Consider the following 20,364-nt stretch of genomic DNA (forward strand, 5'->3'; position numbering starts at 1 on the left):
AGTAGATTATTTCACAGTTTATCTGAATCTTATTCCACTGTCAGATCATAACCACAATTTCAGCTAATATAACAAAAAGTAGTTACAGACTGCAGCTTTTATTGAAATAAAAATATACAGAGATTGTCACTTAAACAAGGAACGATATATAAGGACATTAACCTTAACAAAAATGCTTCCAGCTTGGACGAAAGTAAGCATAAACATACTAAAAGTGAAATACTAAGTGCTTGTGACTGTTGAGCAATTCCTCTCAGTTTACTGAACGTCCTGATACACCAGGACAACGGTTGGCTGTCAGTCAACATCATGGCCGTCTGTTGGTGCTCTTTCTGCTGTGTGTCCTGCACTGTTGGCACCAGCTGGCAGCTGTTTCCAAGTAGATTCAGGGGTGATTCTTCTTTATAGTTTTGTTTGTCATCATTAAGCATTAAGCCTTATAATGCTCCACTTTAAGGCACATCTGAAACTAGTTCTGTGCCCAAGATTCATGTAAGCCACAGATAACACTGGGCTCCTCAAGTCTCTAATGGGTCATGTAAGCTTTTGCAGCTTTTTGAGTTTCGATGACTTAGCTTTGGCATTTACACACAGCTTCTCCTTTGGCTGATGTTTCTTCTTGGGCCCTGTGTGTGCTTTATTAATGTTCATGTTTAGAGCTTCAGGCTGGCTGGCCCACTTGCGTTGATAATGGCAGAAGTAACAGCTCTGGTAGACTATGAAGTAAGGACCTCGACTGTGTTTGGTACAGCGGCACTTTCTGTCGCACATCGGGCAGTTCTTCATCAGCTGCAGGATGGCCTCTTTGTCAACTATGTGCTGCAGGGGCACTCTGTTACAGGACAGAAGAAATGACACACAGGTTGTATGAAGCTGGCATGAGGTGGATACTCAAATCTCACCATGGATCAATTTTTGCAGGAGCAACGGAGGTAAACAATACGCTGTATCACAGAGTTCTCACTTTACGCTACGTCATTTACTTGTTACATTGGAAAGAATATGTCATGTCATCGTCTGTAATCGCTTTAACCCTTTTATGGGGTCGCACGTTTTTTTGCTGGAGCCAATCCCAGCTGTCTCCGGGTGAGGGCAGGGTACACCCTGGAGAAGTCCCCAGCTCATCGCAGGGCCATCACTGATGGCAGAGGCCGCCATGCAAGGTGCCAACTGCACATCAGGAGCAATTTGGGGTTCAGTATCTTGCGCAAGGACACTTAAACATGCAGCTCAGCCTGGAGCCAGGATTTGAACCAGCGACCTTCTGGAAAGAATATGACAAACTTTATTTACAGACTTACTTCTCCGTTGTTGCAGTGGACGTCTCAGGTGTATTATAGGTGGACTCAAACAAGCTGTCTTCACCAGGCTGGACAACACCGGAAACTTAGGGGAAGAAATCCTGATTCATGAACTGCATTGTTTATATCACAGTAAAATAGCAAAGATGAACACTACCAGTTAAAAATTCAAGACACACAGTAAAAATCGTAGCACATTTGTTTCATTTGGCAAATCTGTTTTTGGGTAATATTTCCTTTTTTACTAAAAAATCATCATCAACATCAACATCATTCACTGACTCACCTGTGTCTCCGATCTGGCCTGGTGGTCTGTCCCTTTCCAAGGTGTCCTGCTGCTGTATAATAACACACAACACAGACACACGCTTAACAGCTGATGGCCGACATGAGTAAGTATTAGTATGACTAAAATAAACTATCCAACCAATCTACTCCATGTTCCTCAGGACAGCCATTACACACCCAGAGTGTAATCCTCTGTCATCATCTGCCTACACACAGTTTTAACAGTGTGCCAGCTAAGCTAGCAGCTAACATTAGCTAGCCAGCACCGTCATGGCAAAGGCAACTGCTGCTCGGTGTTTTGTGTTATGAAATCATATTAGTGGCAACACTTGCCTCATCAATCCAACTGCATGATGCATTCACGGTCACCTTCTGAATATCAGAATTTACATATCCTATGACAAATACATCACATTTGTACTTCATATTACTTGCTGACACCCGGTTTGTTTATCCTAAGTAACTTAAAAGAATCAGAATCAGGGTAAGAAACGGATTTATTACCAAGAAGGATTTTACGGCAACGAGAATTTGTCTTGATAAAGAAGGTGCACACATGAAGACAATTAATGAGCAAACAGTGACTATAAAACCACAATCTCTAAACCACATGAGCAAAAAAGTCCCAAAGCTCACGAAGGCAACGTTAAAACTCGCACACATAAGGAGTTTTAACACTGAAAAACAATATCGTTGTTTGTCAGTTCTCTCAACATTAAAGCCACAACAGACGACAGGGCACCTCTGAACCTTCAATCCCATGTGTCTCTTTACTCCGGTGGGGTGAGCAGAAGCCTGTTTCTCTCCGTCTCAGTTAACAGACGGGACAGCACAGTTTTTAAATCTTTTCCCATACACGTAACCCTCCCTTTGCCCAAAACATTGCGTCCGAGGTCCTCCGCTTTGAAATGTTGACTACTCGGAGGTTGTGCAGAGTTTCAGTGGCGCTGTTCTCTCCATATTTAGAGTTAGTCGGGCAAAACTCTCGCCAAAATGCAAAATATGGTCATGTTGTTAATGTACCTGAGTAAAGCTTTCGTTTAAAAGCATAATTACGACAAAAGAGACACTTTCAAGATCATTTTAAATGGGAGTTCTATGGGCACTTGTATGATAGCAGCGAAATCGCTATTTTTAAAAAGGCTCGACACAACATGAAACTTTGCTCGTATTATCACTGTGTATCATGTACACAGAGTTTACTAAAAAGAAGGTTTTTGAAGGTTTTTTACTGTTTTTTTTCTTCTCGTCGCCGTCTTTGCCAGTCCAGAGGTGTCGATCTCTGAAGGCGACGTAACCTGGAGGAGAGTTAAGGTGGACCGCTCCTAAAGCTTCCATATAAATGCACGGATAATTCATTGTTTTCTCGTTGAAAATGGAGCCTCATATAAGAAACAGAACGAAAATAAAAATTTCTATAAGTTGTCGCCACTAACATTTCGGTATTATATAACCACAAGTGCATTACCTTCACTCTTTCTGCGGCCACTTGTAACGTTACAGCTTTTGGAATAGCATGTTTCCTCAAAAACACTCTCTTCGGTATATCGTGTCCTGTAGGCACATTGAAGTCGCCCTGGTCGAAGTGGTCACTACAAACTCGGTGGTCCCTCTTTCTTAGCGTCTCTATCGGCGTGTTGATGTCGAGTTGTAAAACAAGCAGCCACTGATTGATGATTTCTCTACTGCACCGGAACGGCAGTCTGTGAAAAGTTTCTGGAATGTTATTTTTCATCTTCTTCTCACATCCGGGAAAAGCACAAAAACGAACCATCCTGATTTTACGCTGTGGCAGTCTTTAGTATACATCCAGTGATGAACGCCTGTCTCTTACAAGTCTCCTGCATTCAAACCTCACTCACGTGGGGGTTTTCGGCAACAATGTTTCCTCTTTCCCTCTCTCCTGATGTTACATGGCGGTTGACAAACAACGTTTTGGTACATTACCGCCACCTACTGGTATGGAGTGTGGATAGGTACTTTAGACAGCCCCGCATTCTATTAATACATTTAAAAAAGAAAAGAAAAGAAAGAAAATAAATAAATAAATAATAATAAACAAAATTATATTCTCTCTATCGAGTTTGTTCTCCTATGATACTGAAACAAAAAAGGATAACACTTCTCCCCAGAACTTCTTTGTAAAAGATCCTGTAAATCATAATTCAACTTAATTTCTTTAATATTCAATATCAGTTCCCCTCTCTCAGCATCATATTTTGGACAGTAAAGCATAACATGCTCTAAAGTCTCTTCTTGATTACAAAACTCATATCTTCCCAAATTTTGTTTTCCCTTTTTTAAATGATGTACTGTTTAATCTTGTATGACCAAAGTGTAACCTGGATATTATTGTTTCCTCTCTCCGGGTTTTCCCTGTGCTTCTCATTGTAGTTTCTTCACAATAAATTTCAAATTCCTACCCCTCTTCCAAACTGTCCCATCATCTGCAAAGAGAGAAAATCCCATCCCATTTTCTACTCTCCCTGAATAACACTTCCCTATATTGACTTGAATGGATCTTCCCAATAAAAAATCCTTGATCCATCTATACATCGGGCCTTTAATTCCTAATTTACTTAGTTGAATTAATAATCATTCTTTCCAAATCATATCATAAGCCTTCTCTATATCAAAAAAGATGGCTATACACTTTCCCTATTAATCTATGATTTCCTTATGTTCTAAACATAAAGCAGGTTCCATGGTACTTCTACCTCTTATGAATCCACTCTGATATTTGAATATATAACCTTTGTTTTCTAAGTAATATGTTAATCTTTCATTTATCATACTTTCCATTATTTTGCATACATTAGATGTTAAAGCAATAAGCCTATAGCTCCCTTGGTTTTTACAATCTTTTCCTGGCTTATGTATCGAAACTACAACAGCTTCTTTCCAAATTTGTGGTCATTTTCCCTTCCCACAAACTTTATTATAAAGCTCCAGTAAAGAGTCTTTGGATGACTCACTAAGATGATTCAACATAACATATCTGATCTTTTCCTGGTGATGACATCTTGGTTTTCTTAAGAGCACAATTCAGTTCTGCCTTTGTGAATGATAGATTTATTAAATCATTGGCATCTTCTTCTTGTAGTAATAGTTCCTCATTCTCATCTATTGTAGCAGCACTGCAGCACTGTCACTGCAGCATTTTCATTTTCATTTAAGACTGGATACCCATATTCTCTTTTAATTCCATTCATTCTTTTGATAATTCCCCATATTTTACCTATTTATGTTTCTCTTACTATTGAATTACGAAATTTCCTCCAATAATCCTTCCATGCATTTTTAATTGTTTTCCTTACATTTCCTTGCAACCTTTTAAATTCACTAAGATTCTGAAAATTATGAGTTCTTTTAACCACAAAATGCTTCATTCCAAGATTTTATTGCATTGTCACATTCTTCATCCACCATGGTACAATTTTCTTTTTACTTCTACCTTCTTTCCTTTGAATTTTTTGTTTTGCTCCCCCTAGAATGGCTTCACAAACAGAACAATTTAATTAATCTACATCTTGACTAACACCAAATTTTTCCATTTCCTTATCACTAATCTGCTTAAATTTTTCCCAGTCAGACCTTCTGAAAACCCATCTATCTACTCCTCCAGTATCATACTCTTCCAATCTCATGCCTACTTCTGTTATTATAGGATAATGGTCACTTCCCATTGTTGTTTCTATTACAGTTTCCCAAGTACAAATACCTGCCACTGTTTCTGACACTAAAGTAAGATCCATGGCTTCTGTACCATTTCTAACATAAATTCTCATACCATTTTCATCATTGAGGCATACTGGGTTTTTAATTTCCATTAGCTTTTCAATAACCTCTCCATTCCCATCATTATAGTTATCCAATAATGTACTATGAGCATTAAAATCTCCACAATAAATAATTTTCCCATCTAAATTTACAGCCAGTTCCTCCAGTAATTCCAATGAAAACTTCTTGCAAGGATTGTAAAAGTTAACTATTTTGATAAAACCATTTTTGTCCAAACTTCAATCACTATCATTTCCCACTATTTTCCTTTCTTTAGAGGCTGGAGGAGGAGGCTGTATAATATTTGTGAAACAGGAAATGCAATAAGTATGCATTTCCTGTTTCACAAATATTATACAGCCTCCTCCACTTCCCTCCACACTATCTCTGCGTATACCATAAGAGCCTTTCATTTGAAAATCTAATACTGTTTTTAGCTAAGTTTCTTGAATGCATATAATTTCTGGTTTATTTCGGAGACCTTTAATAAATCCTGACAATTTGCTATTAAACTCCTTGCATTCAATTCAAGATTAATCTAAGTCTTGTCCCCATGAACCCCTGGTTTCCCGACTTCCTCAAGCAACAACGTTTCATGTGAGAGTTTACGTCATATTTTTGATTGAGAAACAGCTAAGATTAGATTATCTAGACTGAAATTGAATGAAACCCATTGTTTCTTAATATTATTTTGAATAGATATTGCCATGAAAGGCTAAGTTATCATGCTTTTCATTGGAAATTACAACTTCATGACATTTCCTCCTATAGAGTCTATTCATTCGCATTCAGAGATCGACGCTTCTCGACTGGCAAGATGGCAACAAGCAGAAAAAACAACTGGTAAAGTGAGTTGTTCAAAAACTTTCTTTTTAGTAAACTCTGTGTACACAAACAATGTTTTCAATGCTCGTGTTCATGTGTAGAGACCCTGGTGATACTACGAGCAAAGTTTCATGTTGTGTCAAGCCTTCTTAGTGTTTTAAAAATAGCGATTTTGATGCTATCATAGTACTGCCCCTAGCACTCCAATAAGGTCAATCTTAAAAGTGGCACTTTCGTTGTAATTATCCTTTTAAACAAAAGTTTGACTCGGGCAAATTCACAGAAAGACCCTAGGTTTCATTTTGGCGAGAGTTTTGCTTTCACTGCCCTCAGCCACCTCCTGCAACGCTTCAGGTCCTTTAAAGTCCGTGTAAACCAAAATCAGCCATTTTCTTCTAAACACATTAAACGGGTCATAAATGTGTTTACTTAAAACATGTAAAAGCCATTCGGCCATGTAGAATTTAATTTTGGAGCTAGGCTCACAAACAGTTTTTCAACATTTCTGTGTTCAGGATTTAATGGGCGGGTCAGAAATCATGCAAATCATGGCCGCGTTAGGTAACGCGGCCATATGATTTGCATAAACCCCGCCCTGCTGCGGAAGTGGTATAAATACGTTCAGCGCATCGGCTTCAGCGGTTCTCCCACTCACTCTTCAGTTTCGGATTGCATTGCTTACAATAGTTTGCAGCTAGCTAACCAGCCAACCAGTCAGCTAACCAGCCATGTCTCCTCCACATCGCTCTGCATCTTTCCTGGATGCCACAGTGTGCAGGGTGACTGCGCTGTTAGCTTATTTAAGTTTCCTTCGGATGAAACGTAAGGAAACGGGGGAGTCCATTGACGCTGGTCAACTCCGTCCCCGGCTTGCATCCTCTCCTCCGCCAACGAGGAGATGTGACTGCTGCTGACCGCCGCTGACACTCTCCGTCCTGCTGACGGCGGGTCCCACCGGCATGATGTGGCCGCCGCGCCGCAGCATGCCCTCCGTCCCGCTGACGGCGGGTCCCACCGGCATGATGTTGCCGCCGCGCCGCAGCCGGCCCTCCGCCCTGCTGACGGCGGGTCCCATCGGCGGTATGTGGCGGTAGTATCAGGGCCGCATTATTGGTGAGCCGTCCCAGTGTGAACGGATAATCCGGAGGCGCGGAGCGAGGGCGTGTCGGTCTGACAGTCTGATAACTGCACAGGTCCTTCACTCAACTAAATACAGAGAAATGTACCACAAAGCAACGTTACAGGACCGAACAAAAGTAACGTAGTAACTGTAACTGTCTTTAGCATCTTATATGAGGAAAACAAATACCACAGCTGTATGTGGAGAAGCGTCTGTCCTCCTGTCCGTCCCCTCCCTGTCCTCCCGACTCTTCCTCACATTTCTGCTCACAAAACAGCGTCTGTCACGCTTGTCACAAGAGTGTTTAACTCACCGAGTGTTTGACGAAAATAAATCACCGCGACCGCCAGCCCTCCTGACCGAGACTTCAGGAAACTGTTCCCCAGAAAACAGCCTCCGTCCCCGCGAGTGACAGAGTCAGACAGCGTCCTGTTTACTGATGGTGATTATGTATAATTATGTAATTTAGCGCGAAAAACTTCACTCCGTCACTTTCCAGGATGTTTAGTGGGTCAGGATCTCAATCACTACACGTTATAAAAGCATCTATATGATTATAAACTGTCCGCGGGTTTAGATAGACAAGGGGAACACCTGGGGAACACCTGGGGAGACACCGACGTCATTAACATGACGTTTAGCCCCCGCCGCATGGGCGTGGTTCCAGCGCCTCTAACTGACACGCCCCCAGCGTTTCACAGCAGAAAGAAGTGCTTGTTTTTCCATGATTTAGAGACCTAATTTTATATACTTAACAATTTTTTTAATCTTTCAAATGTGGCTCAGTGGTCAATGATACATGTTTCTTTGGTGTGACAAACTCATAACACAATTTTTTTGCCGCTTTACACGGACTTTAATGGCAGCTGGTAATAACTCACTCCTGCACCCCGTTTCCACTTCACTGCCTTGCACTTTACATTACTTTGCAGCAAGCTGAGTCGTCTTCTTCTTCTTCTTCTTCTTCTTCTAGCCGACTGCAGTACATGACTTTGTAGGTACACAACGCCACCTGCTGCTTCCTGTTATATAAGCTTGTATATATGGAGCTTAGAGGCCTCCTTTTTTCTTTTTAAAGCCAGCTTGCAACCAAAAATTTGCATTACTGACTATGACTGGATTGCAAAAATTCTAAATTCTCCTATCTAACCAAAACAAACCTCCACTACACCAGGAAACCTATTTTCTAATAAACTATCCTATTCAATCTAGATTCTGAGTGGGCCTTAAATCATCTCTCAACAGTCTGGCCTGCACCAGTAATTTGCCATTTCTATTCTCTCAGGCTTACTTTCTGCCTCAGCAGCAGATATTCCATGAATGCACTGGACAACTGGATACAGCACAGCCTTGCTTTCAATTTTGCCCAGTGGTCACTGACAGTATAGCAAATAATGAAGTACAAATTTGTATTTATTGCAAATATTTAAAAATATATATATTGTAATATTCCCCTCATTGCAGCTCACCTCAGACTGGAAAAAGGGCCAATTGAGACTATATTATGAACTTTTGATTCATTTTAGTATTTGTAAAACTTTTCTTTAGCTAAGAAAAACCTGTTGTATGGGTGTGCTGAAGAAACACTGCTATGCATATTCAGAGGGCTGCACACCCAGGAAATAAACCCTGAAACGTATTTTGGCATATGAGCCAGATGAGCTAATCAGTGGTGTCAAAGTGATCCAGTAAAGGGCCGTGTGGCTGCAGGTTTTCATTCCAACCAAGCAAGAGCACACCTGATACAAATCAGGTGTGTTCTTGCTTGGTTGGAATGAAACTAGGCCTGGGCAATAAACCGAAAATTTACCTATACCGAAATTTACAACGATAACCGACGTCATTTTGGCCATGTCGGTATATTCGGTGTCATATGCATAACATCCACTAGGGTCACATGTTAGGTCCACTTGATTAATCTACCCCGGCGTATACCGATGTGCTTATTTTACATTAATTTGATAGCAAACTCCGCCCGCTGATGCGACACCAGCTATGCCAGGTTAGTAATCAAGTGAACCCACTCTCGCTGTGAGTCGCGGACAGTTTGTGTAATGATGCTGCGTTCAAAGGCTGCAACAGGCCACTGTCTTCGGCTGGGCCGGTCCACTGATCAAACATTTGTGTTTTGTTTTTTATTCACTCAAAATAATGACTGTATTTACAGCTAGAAAGCGCGCATCTCTCTCCTCCCTCCATTGTTGTTTGCATTTGTGTTTCTGCGAGTTCTGACACGTGAGTGTCCTCATGCTGGAAAACGTGACTTCTCGCGTACATGACGTCACTCCCCGAGACGCAAGAAGAAAGCAAAAATATATATTTTTTACTAAGGAAAATGACAAAACTAGTAACGCATTACCGGCATCACTGATTGTGTAGCTTAAGTGCAACATGGAGCATGAAGATGTAAAGAAAAAAATAAAAACAGTAGAATTAACTTTGAGCAAGTTTGGAGGAAAGTCGGAGGTGTGGACCCATTTTAAACAAGTCGTGGGCCGTGATAATAACATTTGTCGGCTTTGTCGAGTGCATTAAGTGCGGCACTTGTTGCATTATTCATTAAGATTTCTGTAGTTCAAACAACTCGCAATTGTAGTCGAGAACGTCAGTTATAACAGCCCACGTATCAAACAGTTGTCGTTTTAAATCGGTCTCGGGCTCATAATTACATTCAGTGTGTCGGGCCGGGCTCGGACACAACGTGCACGGGCTCGGGTCGGGCTTGATTATAAGCTCTACTTGGGTCCAGCCGCGACTTTACTGAGGTTCGCCCAGTGTGAGCAGCAGGAAGACGGTCAGCTCACCTCCCAGAACATGGCACTGAATCGCTGGAAACTGATATAGGGACTGTCATCAAATTACTTAGCATAAATATATTAATACAAAATAATTGCAGTTCTTTCAATATCTTCCATGACATGGGGCCCAGTGACTCCAGCAGCAGATTGTATTACTAAACTGGACGAATGAGACACAGCTATGTTTATTGTACTTTAGTGCTTCCTCTATTTTTTATGAATATTAATATGCAGAAATCTTATTTTTTTTTTCTCAATAGCTTACATGTCATGTGACCCTCTGACTTCTGAAACAGATTCTGTGTCTATCAAAAATATATAATGATAAAGAAAATACTGGTAAAAAAAAGTTCTCTAATGCTCAAGAGGTTAACATATTATTAAGCAGCAATGTCAACTTCTCTACTATTTTGTCTCATGTCTTAGATTCTGATTCTGAAGTCCTCAAAATGTTTATTTACATCCAACCTCTTCCACCACCTGCAGTACAACCACGTGATTCAATTCGAAGAAATAAAAAAAAGGGAGAAGCGAGAAGCTTAGAATTTGTTTATAAGGGACTGTATATTTTATACTTTTAAATTTGTTCAGTTGTTGTCATTTCAAGTAATCTGTGCTTTTCAGCTGTTCAATCGTGTGCTTATCAGTTGTTCTTAACTACTAAATAAATAATATAAATCTTAACTACAATGTAGTTTTACAGTCCTTTTAAAGTGGCATTTCTGTAAATACACAGGATTTTTTTTCCTTTTATTTAGGTGCGGGGGGAGGGGGGGTTGGGGTTACTTATCGTTCATTTATCATTATCGAGGTGAGTTGCTCAATATATCGTGATATTGATTTGAGGCCATATCGCCCAGCCCTAAATGAAACACACCTGATTTGGATCAGGTGTGTTCTTGCTCGGTTGGAATGAAAACCTGCAGCCACACGGCCCTTTACTGGATCACTTTGACACCACTGAGCTACCTGATCTATGTAGCTGCCCAGTCTAAGTAGCACACCTGGATGTAACAATTACAATCTGGATACAGCGTCAGAGGTGGAGCCGTGTTAATTCCTATGAAAGCTGCTCAGTGGCGCATGAATCGATAAAGCTAGACTTCCCAGGTATAAAATTACTCTGATCTTCAGCATAGTGGAAGCTTAAAGGAGAACTTCGGTCGATTTAAACATGCAGCTTCATTGCTCAAGCTACCCTTGACTTGCCAGTACCGAAGACGCGAACAAATTTGGTCCAGCCATTACAGAGCTCCGTGAAGAAGATGTAGCATTGAACGCTAACAGCATGGGGTCAGAACTTCACACTGTGTTTTAACCGTCTTAACATGCTCCACATCTCACACCAGAAGTTATGCAACATCAGCAGACACCTTAGCACACAGCACTGTAGCGTGTATGACTCAAACTGAATAAAAAAGTAGTTAAAACAGTGTGTTTGTGCAAGGAGCTACTTACCTGTTTGTTGACATCCGTGTGTTCCGGTAGCTAGACCAAACTAGTCAATCCGTCGAGCGTGCACTTACTCCCTCACTGGCGGAGACGGAAACGTATTCCAGCATTTTCGTGTTTATGTTCATAATGTACATGTCCATGTTACAGCCTGTCATGAGCCATGAGCCTTACAATAGCCTGTTTAGCCTGTTAAGTGCACACTCGATGGATATGCTAGTTTGGTCTAGCTACCGGAACACACGGATGTCAACAAACAGGTAAGTAGCTCCTTGCACAAACACACTATTTTAACTACTTTTTTATTCAGTTTGAGTCATACACGCTACAGTGCTGTGTGCTAAGGTGTCTGCTGATGTTGCATAACTTTTGGTGTGAGATGTGGAGCATGTTAAGATGCTTAAAACACAGCGTGAAGTTCTGACCCCATGCTGTTAGCGTTCAATGCTACATCTCCGTTCACGGAGCTCTGTAATGGCTGGACCAAATTTGTTCGCGTCTTCGGTACTCGCAAGTCAAGGGTAGCTTGAGCAATGAAGCTGCATGTTTAAATCGACCGAAGTTCTCCTTTAATGGTGATATCTATCTAAATGTTTACTCTATTCTGAATATGCACAGAATTTTCTTTAGTACTATCTTTAAAGGTGCAGTATGCAAGAATTTTAGTGATGATCAACAGAATGTGAAGAACTTTGACTTTCAACACATTAAAGACATCTGTGTGTTGTGATGCTGATATTTACTGAAATTAGCCTCTAACCAGTCAAACCCTGGCCTGTTCTATTTCAGAATACCACTTTGAGCTCCCAGTTCAGACAGCTACATGGCTAACTGAGCTAACACAGCTACAGTTAGCAGCTACTCTGGTGATGTGCTGCCCCCTACTTGTTAGGAGTATGAAATTGAGAAGTGGCCAATTCTTAGATATTGCTTAGATATAAAGCCCTTTATATTATGAGCCAAATATTTCCACTTCAGTGGCATTCAGTACACAAAACTTTCCAGTCTTATTCCTATCTATGCTGTGAAGCGAGACTTGGAGTTATGTAACCTTTTATTCCTTAAAGTGAAACTCTTGCCAAAATGCAACCAAGGCTTTATTTGTGATTGAATATGAGTCAAACCTTCGGGTAAATGCATAATTATGACAAAAGAGGCACGTTAATTTTGAACGGGAGTGCTAGGAGCAGGATACGATGGCATCAAAATCGCTATTTCTAAAACACTAAGAAGGCTCGACACAACATGTGTATCAACATGTGTGTCTCTCAGGTCACCAGTAGCATACTGGCTTCCGGCAACAACTATCTACGCAAGATGTCACGTGACTTTTCCGGCTGCTGTTTGTAGTATTGCTTGTAATATGATGCTCCCTTTTAAACATGGACGTCAATGTTGCTTTTCGCTAACGACAAAACAATGAATTATCCGTGCATTCATATGGAACTAAGCTTGAGGAGCGTCCCACCATTACTCTCCTTCCTGATGGTCGCACTCGTGGATCGACACTTTTTGTCTGCCATGACGGCCGCACGCCGGAGATGCAGCAGCTAACGTGAGCAGTTCAAAAACCTTCTTTTTCATAAACTCTGTGTACACAAACAATGTTCTCAATGCTCGTATTCATGAGTAGAGACCCTGGTGATGCTACGAGCAAAGTTTCATGTTGTGTCGAGCCTTCTTAGTGTTTTAAAAATAGCCATTGTATCCGTGCCCCTAGCACTCCCATTCAAAATTAACGTGCCCGAAAACGAAACTACGGTAAATCTTAAAAGTGCCTCTTTCGTCATAATTATGCATTTACCCGAAGGTCTGACTCCTATTCAATCACAAATAAAGCCTTGGTTGCATTTTGGCGAGAGTTTCACTTTAAGACATGATGGATGCTGACATTTGACTCTAATATGTCAACGAATTTTAAATGTGCCTTTATCCTGTGTTCTATACAAGTTAGTGCATTTTACATTAGATAATACATCACTGGTATATTTAAAAGTATTAACATTTCACATTACATACTTGTCATACAAATATCCTATTGTAAGTAATCCAGGTGATATAGTTTAAAATGTTATCCAGTGCACCTGTAGTGTCTACCCCTAAAACGTAAACAACCAAAGAAAAAAACAAAATGGCTCCACACAGCTAGTCCGCCGACTGCACAGGCCCCGAGATCCCTCCCGGGTTTGTAAGGACATTATTTACAGTTTGTTCAGATGAAAGCTTCACTGTGGCCACGAGGATTAAAGAGACAGCGCGCGAGTGGGTGCACGAGCTGGAACTCGCGAGCACTCACCTCAGCCTGCTGTAGTGATGCGGTCGGCACAGCTGTCGGCTTCAGTAGAAGGAGCTCTGTTTTCCTCCCGTGCATTTTTGGACGGTAGTCCTCCGGTGAGAAGTGCTCACTGCACACCCGCACTGCACGGAGGGATTTGAGGAAGGGGTTGAGGTCCAGGCGGAGAGCGATGAGCCACAGCCACAGCCTCTCTGGGTCATGTAGCGGGAGTCTGTGGAAAGTCACCGGGAGGCCGACGTCCTGCGACGAAGAGCGCACGCGACATCTCACACGCTTCTCTCTGTTGAAGCATCCAGGGAAAGAGCACACTCGGACCATGATGGTGTGTGTGTGTTGTGTGTGTGTGTGTGTGTTGTGTGTATGTATGTGTGTGTTGTGTGTGTGTGTGTGTGTCGGCGCTACAGGAATTAGCCTCGTCGCTTTGGTCTGCCGAAAATGTAACGCGAAGCCCCTCTGTACAGTTCTGTCTCCTGAGTGGGCGTGGTCGACTCTCCCCCCAAAATCTGAGGACTCAAGTCACTGTGATTGGACTCGAGTCGAGTCAGCACAACTCCAGAAAATAGAAAGTTTAAGACTCGTCCCCTGGCTTTGAGACATGATGACGTGTCTGTCCTCATTTTATGTTTCGTGCTTAGTTTAGTTGAGTTTTTTTGTCTGTCAGTATTTCACTGTTTAAAATCGATGCTGAGAGAAGACATTCAGACATAGTCTTTTTAAATTATTTATTTTACCTTGATTATATTTCCACTGTCATACTTTAGAAAATGTAACATAGCCAATTATATCCTTACTTAGGTACTAATGCCTTGTCTTTCCTCTTCATAAAGACTGAATACTGTACGTAAGACTTACCTAACAACTTGATTTGCACTAGAAAACAAGGACTTGCATGTGTCTCCCACCACTCTGCTGTGGGCACCCACCATGTAACCATGTATAGCCAGCTGGACACCTACATTTGTAGTAAATCTTGGACATCTGGTCAAGATTGTCCAATAAGACCAGCCTCAGTTTGGCCCCAACTGCCTCTTTCCTACTTCCCACCCCCTTACTTTACTGCCTTGTTGGACCACACCAATCTTCAAACTCTCATTTTGATCTCAGCAACACACCTGTTAAGTTTCATGATTCCATTTGGCACGATTGACAGTATAGTGTTGACAAAATCGACAGACAGACATGCAACAAACAAAAGTGCGACAAAGGTTGCATGTGGTAAAACATCCCTTTAACATTAGTTTTGTTTTTTGCTGAAGAAGGGCTGTGCAGTCAAGATGACTCACCTCTATTTTCTTCAGTTTCTGAGTGGTTGGTTGGCTTTTGCTTTTCTTGACTTTTCAGTCTTCCTACAGCCCATCAACACAAGGCTTAAAACAAAACAAAACCTGACACAGGCAAAATGATTAATTTTATTATGCTTATTTCAGTCACAATACAGCTGGAAAAGGGAAAGGGAAAGATGGGATGTCAGCATATCAAACGTTTGGAATCTGCCTGTTGTGAGTCCCAAACCTATCAAAAAGGGAAATATCGTATGAGAGGAGTTTCCCTTTAAAAGAGCTCTACAGAACTTCTGTGTTTTGCAGGAAGATGGTCGTTTATGTTAGCGGACACTATTTATAAACCGTTGCTCTCTGTTAGCTAGGAGAGAGGCACGAGATGATTCACTCAAGAACGTGGGTGAAGTCACGTCCTTTTTAATGTCTCGGAAAATCTGAGTCCTTCACAAATAAACCAACAGTCCAGCAGCATTAATTGACCAAAACAAATGGTCCACAGGCTCGTACAGACAGCTGAGAGAGGCGGGGAAGGTCTCATTATTTGCGTCACGTTACAATCCACTCACATATGGCCATTAAAATAGTTACTAACTAATGTCAATTGCTACGAATTGTTACATAGAGCCCCTTAAATAAAAAAAAACGTCTTAATGGTTTTCTTTAGACGTTTAGCACTCCCAAAGCACGGACTGAAGTTGAATATATAAACCCAAACATGATGTGATGAAGCTGGCTGATGGAGCAGTTTGTTGACAACAGAATATCATTGGTTTAAAGATTTGAAACATAAAAATGTGGACTTTCCCACAGAATAACCTGACTTATTTTTTGCAAAAAAACAACTAAAAGATGTATATATGAAATAGATACAATATTTTTTGGAATCAGGCCACATAAAATCAATTTTACAATTATTTAATAACTTTTATAGCCTAATATTTATAAATTCAATACTTTTTAAGACTTTAAAGACTTACAGACACCACACTTTAAGAATACTATTCCTAATTTACTATTAATGTATGAGTCATTTAATTGATTAGTTGATTGTTTGGGTATAAATGGGGGAAAAGTATGATATTTCCCTCTTTACTGTAGTGGAGTAGAAGAAGAAAGTCATGTAAAATGATACTACTCCTGTGTTTAAATGCAATCACAGCATGTCCTGTCAGAGTTTGATGACGTTGTGAGGAAGCAGGAGATCAGAGTTGCCTACTTGTCAAGTAGAATACATGTGAGATTGGCGCCTTTCTGTTGCCCTAGCCTGTCACAAAGATCTGTCCATTTTGTAAATGCCACACCAATATCTATCCTTACAGCATTCTCATGCATCTTAGTAAACCTAGAAAACCTGGTTAATAGTTTCCAGTCATGGAAAATACATGGAAAATGTGCTGTAAACATGTAAATGGTGTCCTGAGAAAGTGTTTCAACATTAATCTCATACCTGAGACCGCACTAGTGGGCTTTCAATCAGAACTGCCCTCAAAAGGGCTGAGTTGAATTAGGGATCATATTAATGTTCAAATGGTAGTTTATCAAGGACAGCATTAGGACATTTTTCTCTCCTATTTTCTACTTTTTAAAATGTCTCTATGCTTATATATTTCTACTCTAATCCATCAGTAAAGTAGAACTTATTTATATTGCAACACTCTTTTTCTAATTCTTTTTCCTGAGGCAGTTTTATATTAATGGTAAGCTTGGTAGACTCAATGTCATTTCCAATTTAAGTAATAAATCATTTGGAAAACTTGAACTAAGGAATATGAAGTTTACCAAATAAAAATAGTAAACTTTCAAACATTTTCCCTTTTTTTTCTTCAAACACTTATCAGGAAAAAAGACAGTAGTGCACACATTTCTATAAAACATAATGCTGTGAGGTCCAAACAGCATAGTTTTATTGCTCAGCTTTCTGCAAGGGTACAAGAAGTGTATTACTTTGCTTCTTTACTGTCCTTATGTACAGGTGTCAGTTACAAGCTCACAGAGCAGCTGATGTGAAAAACTATGAACACGTATACTGTAATAATAAATACAAAAACAGATAGGAAATCAAAAGAAATAAAACATGGTGCAGTTAAAAAAAGACGTTTTTTTTCTGTTTTGTACTGAATTCAAAAAGTCACTGACGCACACGCACACATACACATCCACTTGCACATAAACCTGTAAATTTAAAAGTGGTGGGAGAGAGTTTGCTAAATATCACACAGCTTGTGGTTTTTAACCAATTAAACCAGTTTGACCACTGGCTCTCGATCGATTCAGTTTGATTCATCATATCACAAGACAAACATCTCCTTTATGTCGCAGACGTTCTAAGCTTGAAAAAATAAAATAAAAAAGAACAATAACCTGCAAAATTGTCGAGGATGTCGGACCAATTTGGCTGCTGAAGCGGGGAGAAGTGTGATTTCCCCTCGTCTGGCAGCATTCAACCCAAACAACTTTTGCACTGAAGACTGAACCAGCCAGAAAACTTGGTGCCAACAAAATGTAGCAAAGAGCAGACGTGGACTGTGTGCACTGGACAAACATACATGTGTGCATATCAAGAACATATGTGTGTATATATTTATATATGTGTTATCTACATTTAAAAAAAAAAAAATCAGTCCATTAACTATTTGGTAAATAGAAGGAAGTGTCTGATTATAACTTGGAGCCCAAGTATGCATAACGTGTGCACAAAAAAAAATTGTAATGCATCTATTTTCCTGCCTCTGAGTCACGTTATTAAAAGGTAAAAAAAACTCAAATAAATTCTCTGTAACTATACAAAGACGACAACTTCAATGTGATCTGCTTTGTTTTATCTGATGATGACCACAAAATCAAAATCAAAAACTCAAGCTTTCTGAGTACCAGCTGACAAACTGTTCATGGTTACAAATAAATGCAGGCAGCATACATAAAAAAAAAAACACATTTAACTGATTTTTTCCAAGTCAAAAACATTTTCTAAGAATAATAATTATGCAAATAAATAGACTTATTTCTTGAGCATCCATTCATGCAGAGGGTTTTCTTTGGATGGAGGTGTCCTCACTGTTGCCTCGCTGGTTTTTTAAAAAAACTTTTCATTTTGATTGACCATTTTCCGTGTGTAGCACCAAGGAGTTCAGCAGCAGTCGACCCCGAACATTGGCAGTTCTGAGGATTTGAGGCGTCAACCAGCATTCAGACCTCTAGAGAAGCAAGTATGGCCATTCATGTTCTCCTATGAAGGTACTTGTGTGTTAATACGTGAAAGTGATCAACCAAAAGAAAACTGCTTTTCTTTTTTTTTTTACAGTCTATCATGGGTTTAAAAACAGGGCATCTGAAATCTAGTCTCCATTAAAACCAGTTTTACCCCTCCTCACACACTAGCCAAATAAATGTAAAATAAAAAAAACAAATAACAAAAGAAAAAAAACAAAGGACAACTTCACCTGAGAATGCAAAGAGGTCTGTGAGAGACACTAACATGCTTGCATTTGAATTGAACAGAAAGAGGAAGCAACAATATACAAAATAGCTATGTATTTGTACATATATATACTCAAAAATTACAGGTGTATAGATACTTTTTACTCTGTATATTTCTATTGTAGTCGTATAGCAAATGAAACATGATATATTTTTAATCTAATGTGAAGAAAGCACTCCTGCTATCACTGCTCAGTTTGTAAAGTGCTCAAAAGTGACAAGATGGATAGAAAGAAAAACGTCTGCCTTTTTTATACTGATGATGTCACTGAATTGCTTTTTTTTTGTATCTTTTTTTACTTTTTAAAATCAAGCCTGGTCCCACAGACAGCTGTGCCCTTTTCACATATAATCTGATAGGAAGTGTGCAGTGTTAGGTGAAATCCAAAAAAAACAAAAAACAAATCTAAAACGTGCACACTTTTTAACTGCTGGAGGCAATCTGTCAAGGAGAGAAAATAACCAGGCTCAAATAGTGAGGTTCAATCAGCTCTGCAGCTTAAAACACAGGACATTGTGCTAGTAGAGGTGACGGGGAATTCATTTACAACATGTCCATCTTCCTCACATACAGGTGCACAATTTTATACACATGCAGAAACATACAGACACACACACATACAAACACACACACACGTTTACAAGAGCTGTGGCCACACTGCAGGGATTGAAGGGGGAAAAAAATTTTGATCCTTCTCATCCAGAGTCCGTCCCTCATCTTCAAACGACCCACCACGAGCTCGACTCCACAAACACCACAAAACATCAGACCCACATCCAAGTCAGTCTGTACGAGTTCCATTTCAAAATCAAATATTCACAATTGAAATTACACGGTTTTACAGTTGCTTTCATGACTGCTAGTAAGCAATTAATCTAACCGCGGAGGATTGTTGTAAAAACCCTGGATTTTCTAAATGAGAATACATAGCTTTTTGGAATGAAACCCTTCAAATATCGACGTATTACACACTGAGGTAGGATGGATTTGTGGCGCTCCTACAGGATGAAGCACACCAACTCTGCAGACATGAGGACTGGAAGGTGTATTGTTGGAGGTTAAGATGGCTACAAAGGGCAAGATATGGCTACCTGCAGTGTAAAGCTTCAGTAGCAAGACAAGGATCATTTCAATCTGTTTAAATTACAAAACAAAACAGTTTAGTCATTTAAAACTGACTCAAATGTCTAGGGAGAGCCTTTTTTTTTTTTCTTTAAAGTAACACTTTTGAAAGAAGTTGATCTGGAAGTTAATAACCGGATCCTGATTTGACTGGATTTTAGGGGAGATGATGGGGCAGGTTCTTTTTCTGAATGCTGCAGCTCCTAATATGATCTCCTTATTTCACACAAACAACACCAAAAAACAAAACAAAAAAACATAAAAATGAATAGAAAATCGATAACAGGATGACTCTCTAGCAGCTGTTCAGACAGTTTTCGATATGGGAAGAATGTGGAGAGCGGTGAGAGAAGAGGAAGACTGCAGGCTGGTCGAAGGCTCGTATCAGGCTCCGAGAGAGCCTGTCGGCACGTCGCAGTCACGATAATAGTCTTTCAAGAGTCCTGCACACAGTAAGACATGTTCACACACAAACACACACTCCAACGCGTCTCTCATTCCACTGCGAAGCCGCAGGTCTCCTCAATCGCCGTCAGCAGCTTGTCGTAGAGCTTGTCGTAGCTCTCGTAGGGCGGAATGTCAATCCGATTGAAGCTAGGGGGGAGACAAAGAGTTCACATGAGT

At 40.3% G+C, this 20,364-nt stretch overlaps 2 protein-coding genes across 5 annotated transcripts in view; both read right to left on the reverse strand.

The window, feature by feature from the left end:
- Positions 1-79: 79 nt before the first annotated feature.
- Positions 80-14,345, reverse strand: LOC115586664 (uncharacterized). 4 transcript variants are annotated; one of them, XM_030425892.1, is made up of 4 exons: positions 13,861-14,345; positions 1,588-1,636; positions 1,302-1,386; positions 80-832 (listed from the first exon to the last, which is right to left on the reverse strand). In XM_030425892.1, the coding sequence occupies exons 1-4, from the start codon at positions 14,176-14,178 to the stop codon at positions 535-537; spliced, it is 750 nt and encodes a 249-aa protein (XP_030281752.1). In that variant the 5' UTR covers positions 14,179-14,345; the 3' UTR covers positions 80-534. The 4 variants fall into 4 exon arrangements, with proteins under 4 accessions (XP_030281752.1, XP_030281745.1, XP_030281772.1 ...); XM_030425885.1 differs by having other exon boundaries at positions 1,588-1,639; positions 13,861-14,344; XM_030425912.1 differs by lacking the exon at positions 13,861-14,345 and adding an exon at positions 3,058-3,490.
- A 2,656-nt stretch (positions 14,346-17,001) lies between these two features.
- The window catches only part of LOC115586608 (E3 ubiquitin-protein ligase SMURF2-like), a 64,725-nt gene continuing 61,362 nt past the window's right edge, over positions 17,002-20,364 (reverse strand). Inside the window, exon 20 of the mRNA XM_030425769.1 lies at positions 17,002-20,334. Coding sequence (XP_030281629.1) covers positions 20,235-20,334 — 100 coding nt within the window. The 3' untranslated portion in view covers positions 17,002-20,234. The remainder of the gene's footprint in view (positions 20,335-20,364) is intronic.

Source organism: Sparus aurata, chromosome 1 (genome assembly GCF_900880675.1).
Source record: "Sparus aurata chromosome 1, fSpaAur1.1, whole genome shotgun sequence".
Classification (NCBI taxonomy): Eukaryota; Metazoa; Chordata; class Actinopteri; order Spariformes; family Sparidae; genus Sparus; species Sparus aurata.

Excerpts from the sequence above, each read along its gene's own strand:
- LOC115586664 (XM_030425885.1), bottom strand. The coding sequence starts at position 14,178 with ATGGTCCGAGTGTGCTCTTTCCCTGGATGCTTCAACAGAGAGAAGCGT. Across the intron at positions 1,640-13,860 it reads CATCACTACAGCAGGCTGAG|CAGCAGGACACCTTGGAAAG; the intron begins GTGAGTGCTCGC and ends GTTATTATACAG. Across the intron at positions 1,387-1,587 it reads AGGCCAGATCGGAGACACAG|TTTCCGGTGTTGTCCAGCCT; the intron begins GTGAGTCAGTGA and ends TCTTCCCCTAAG.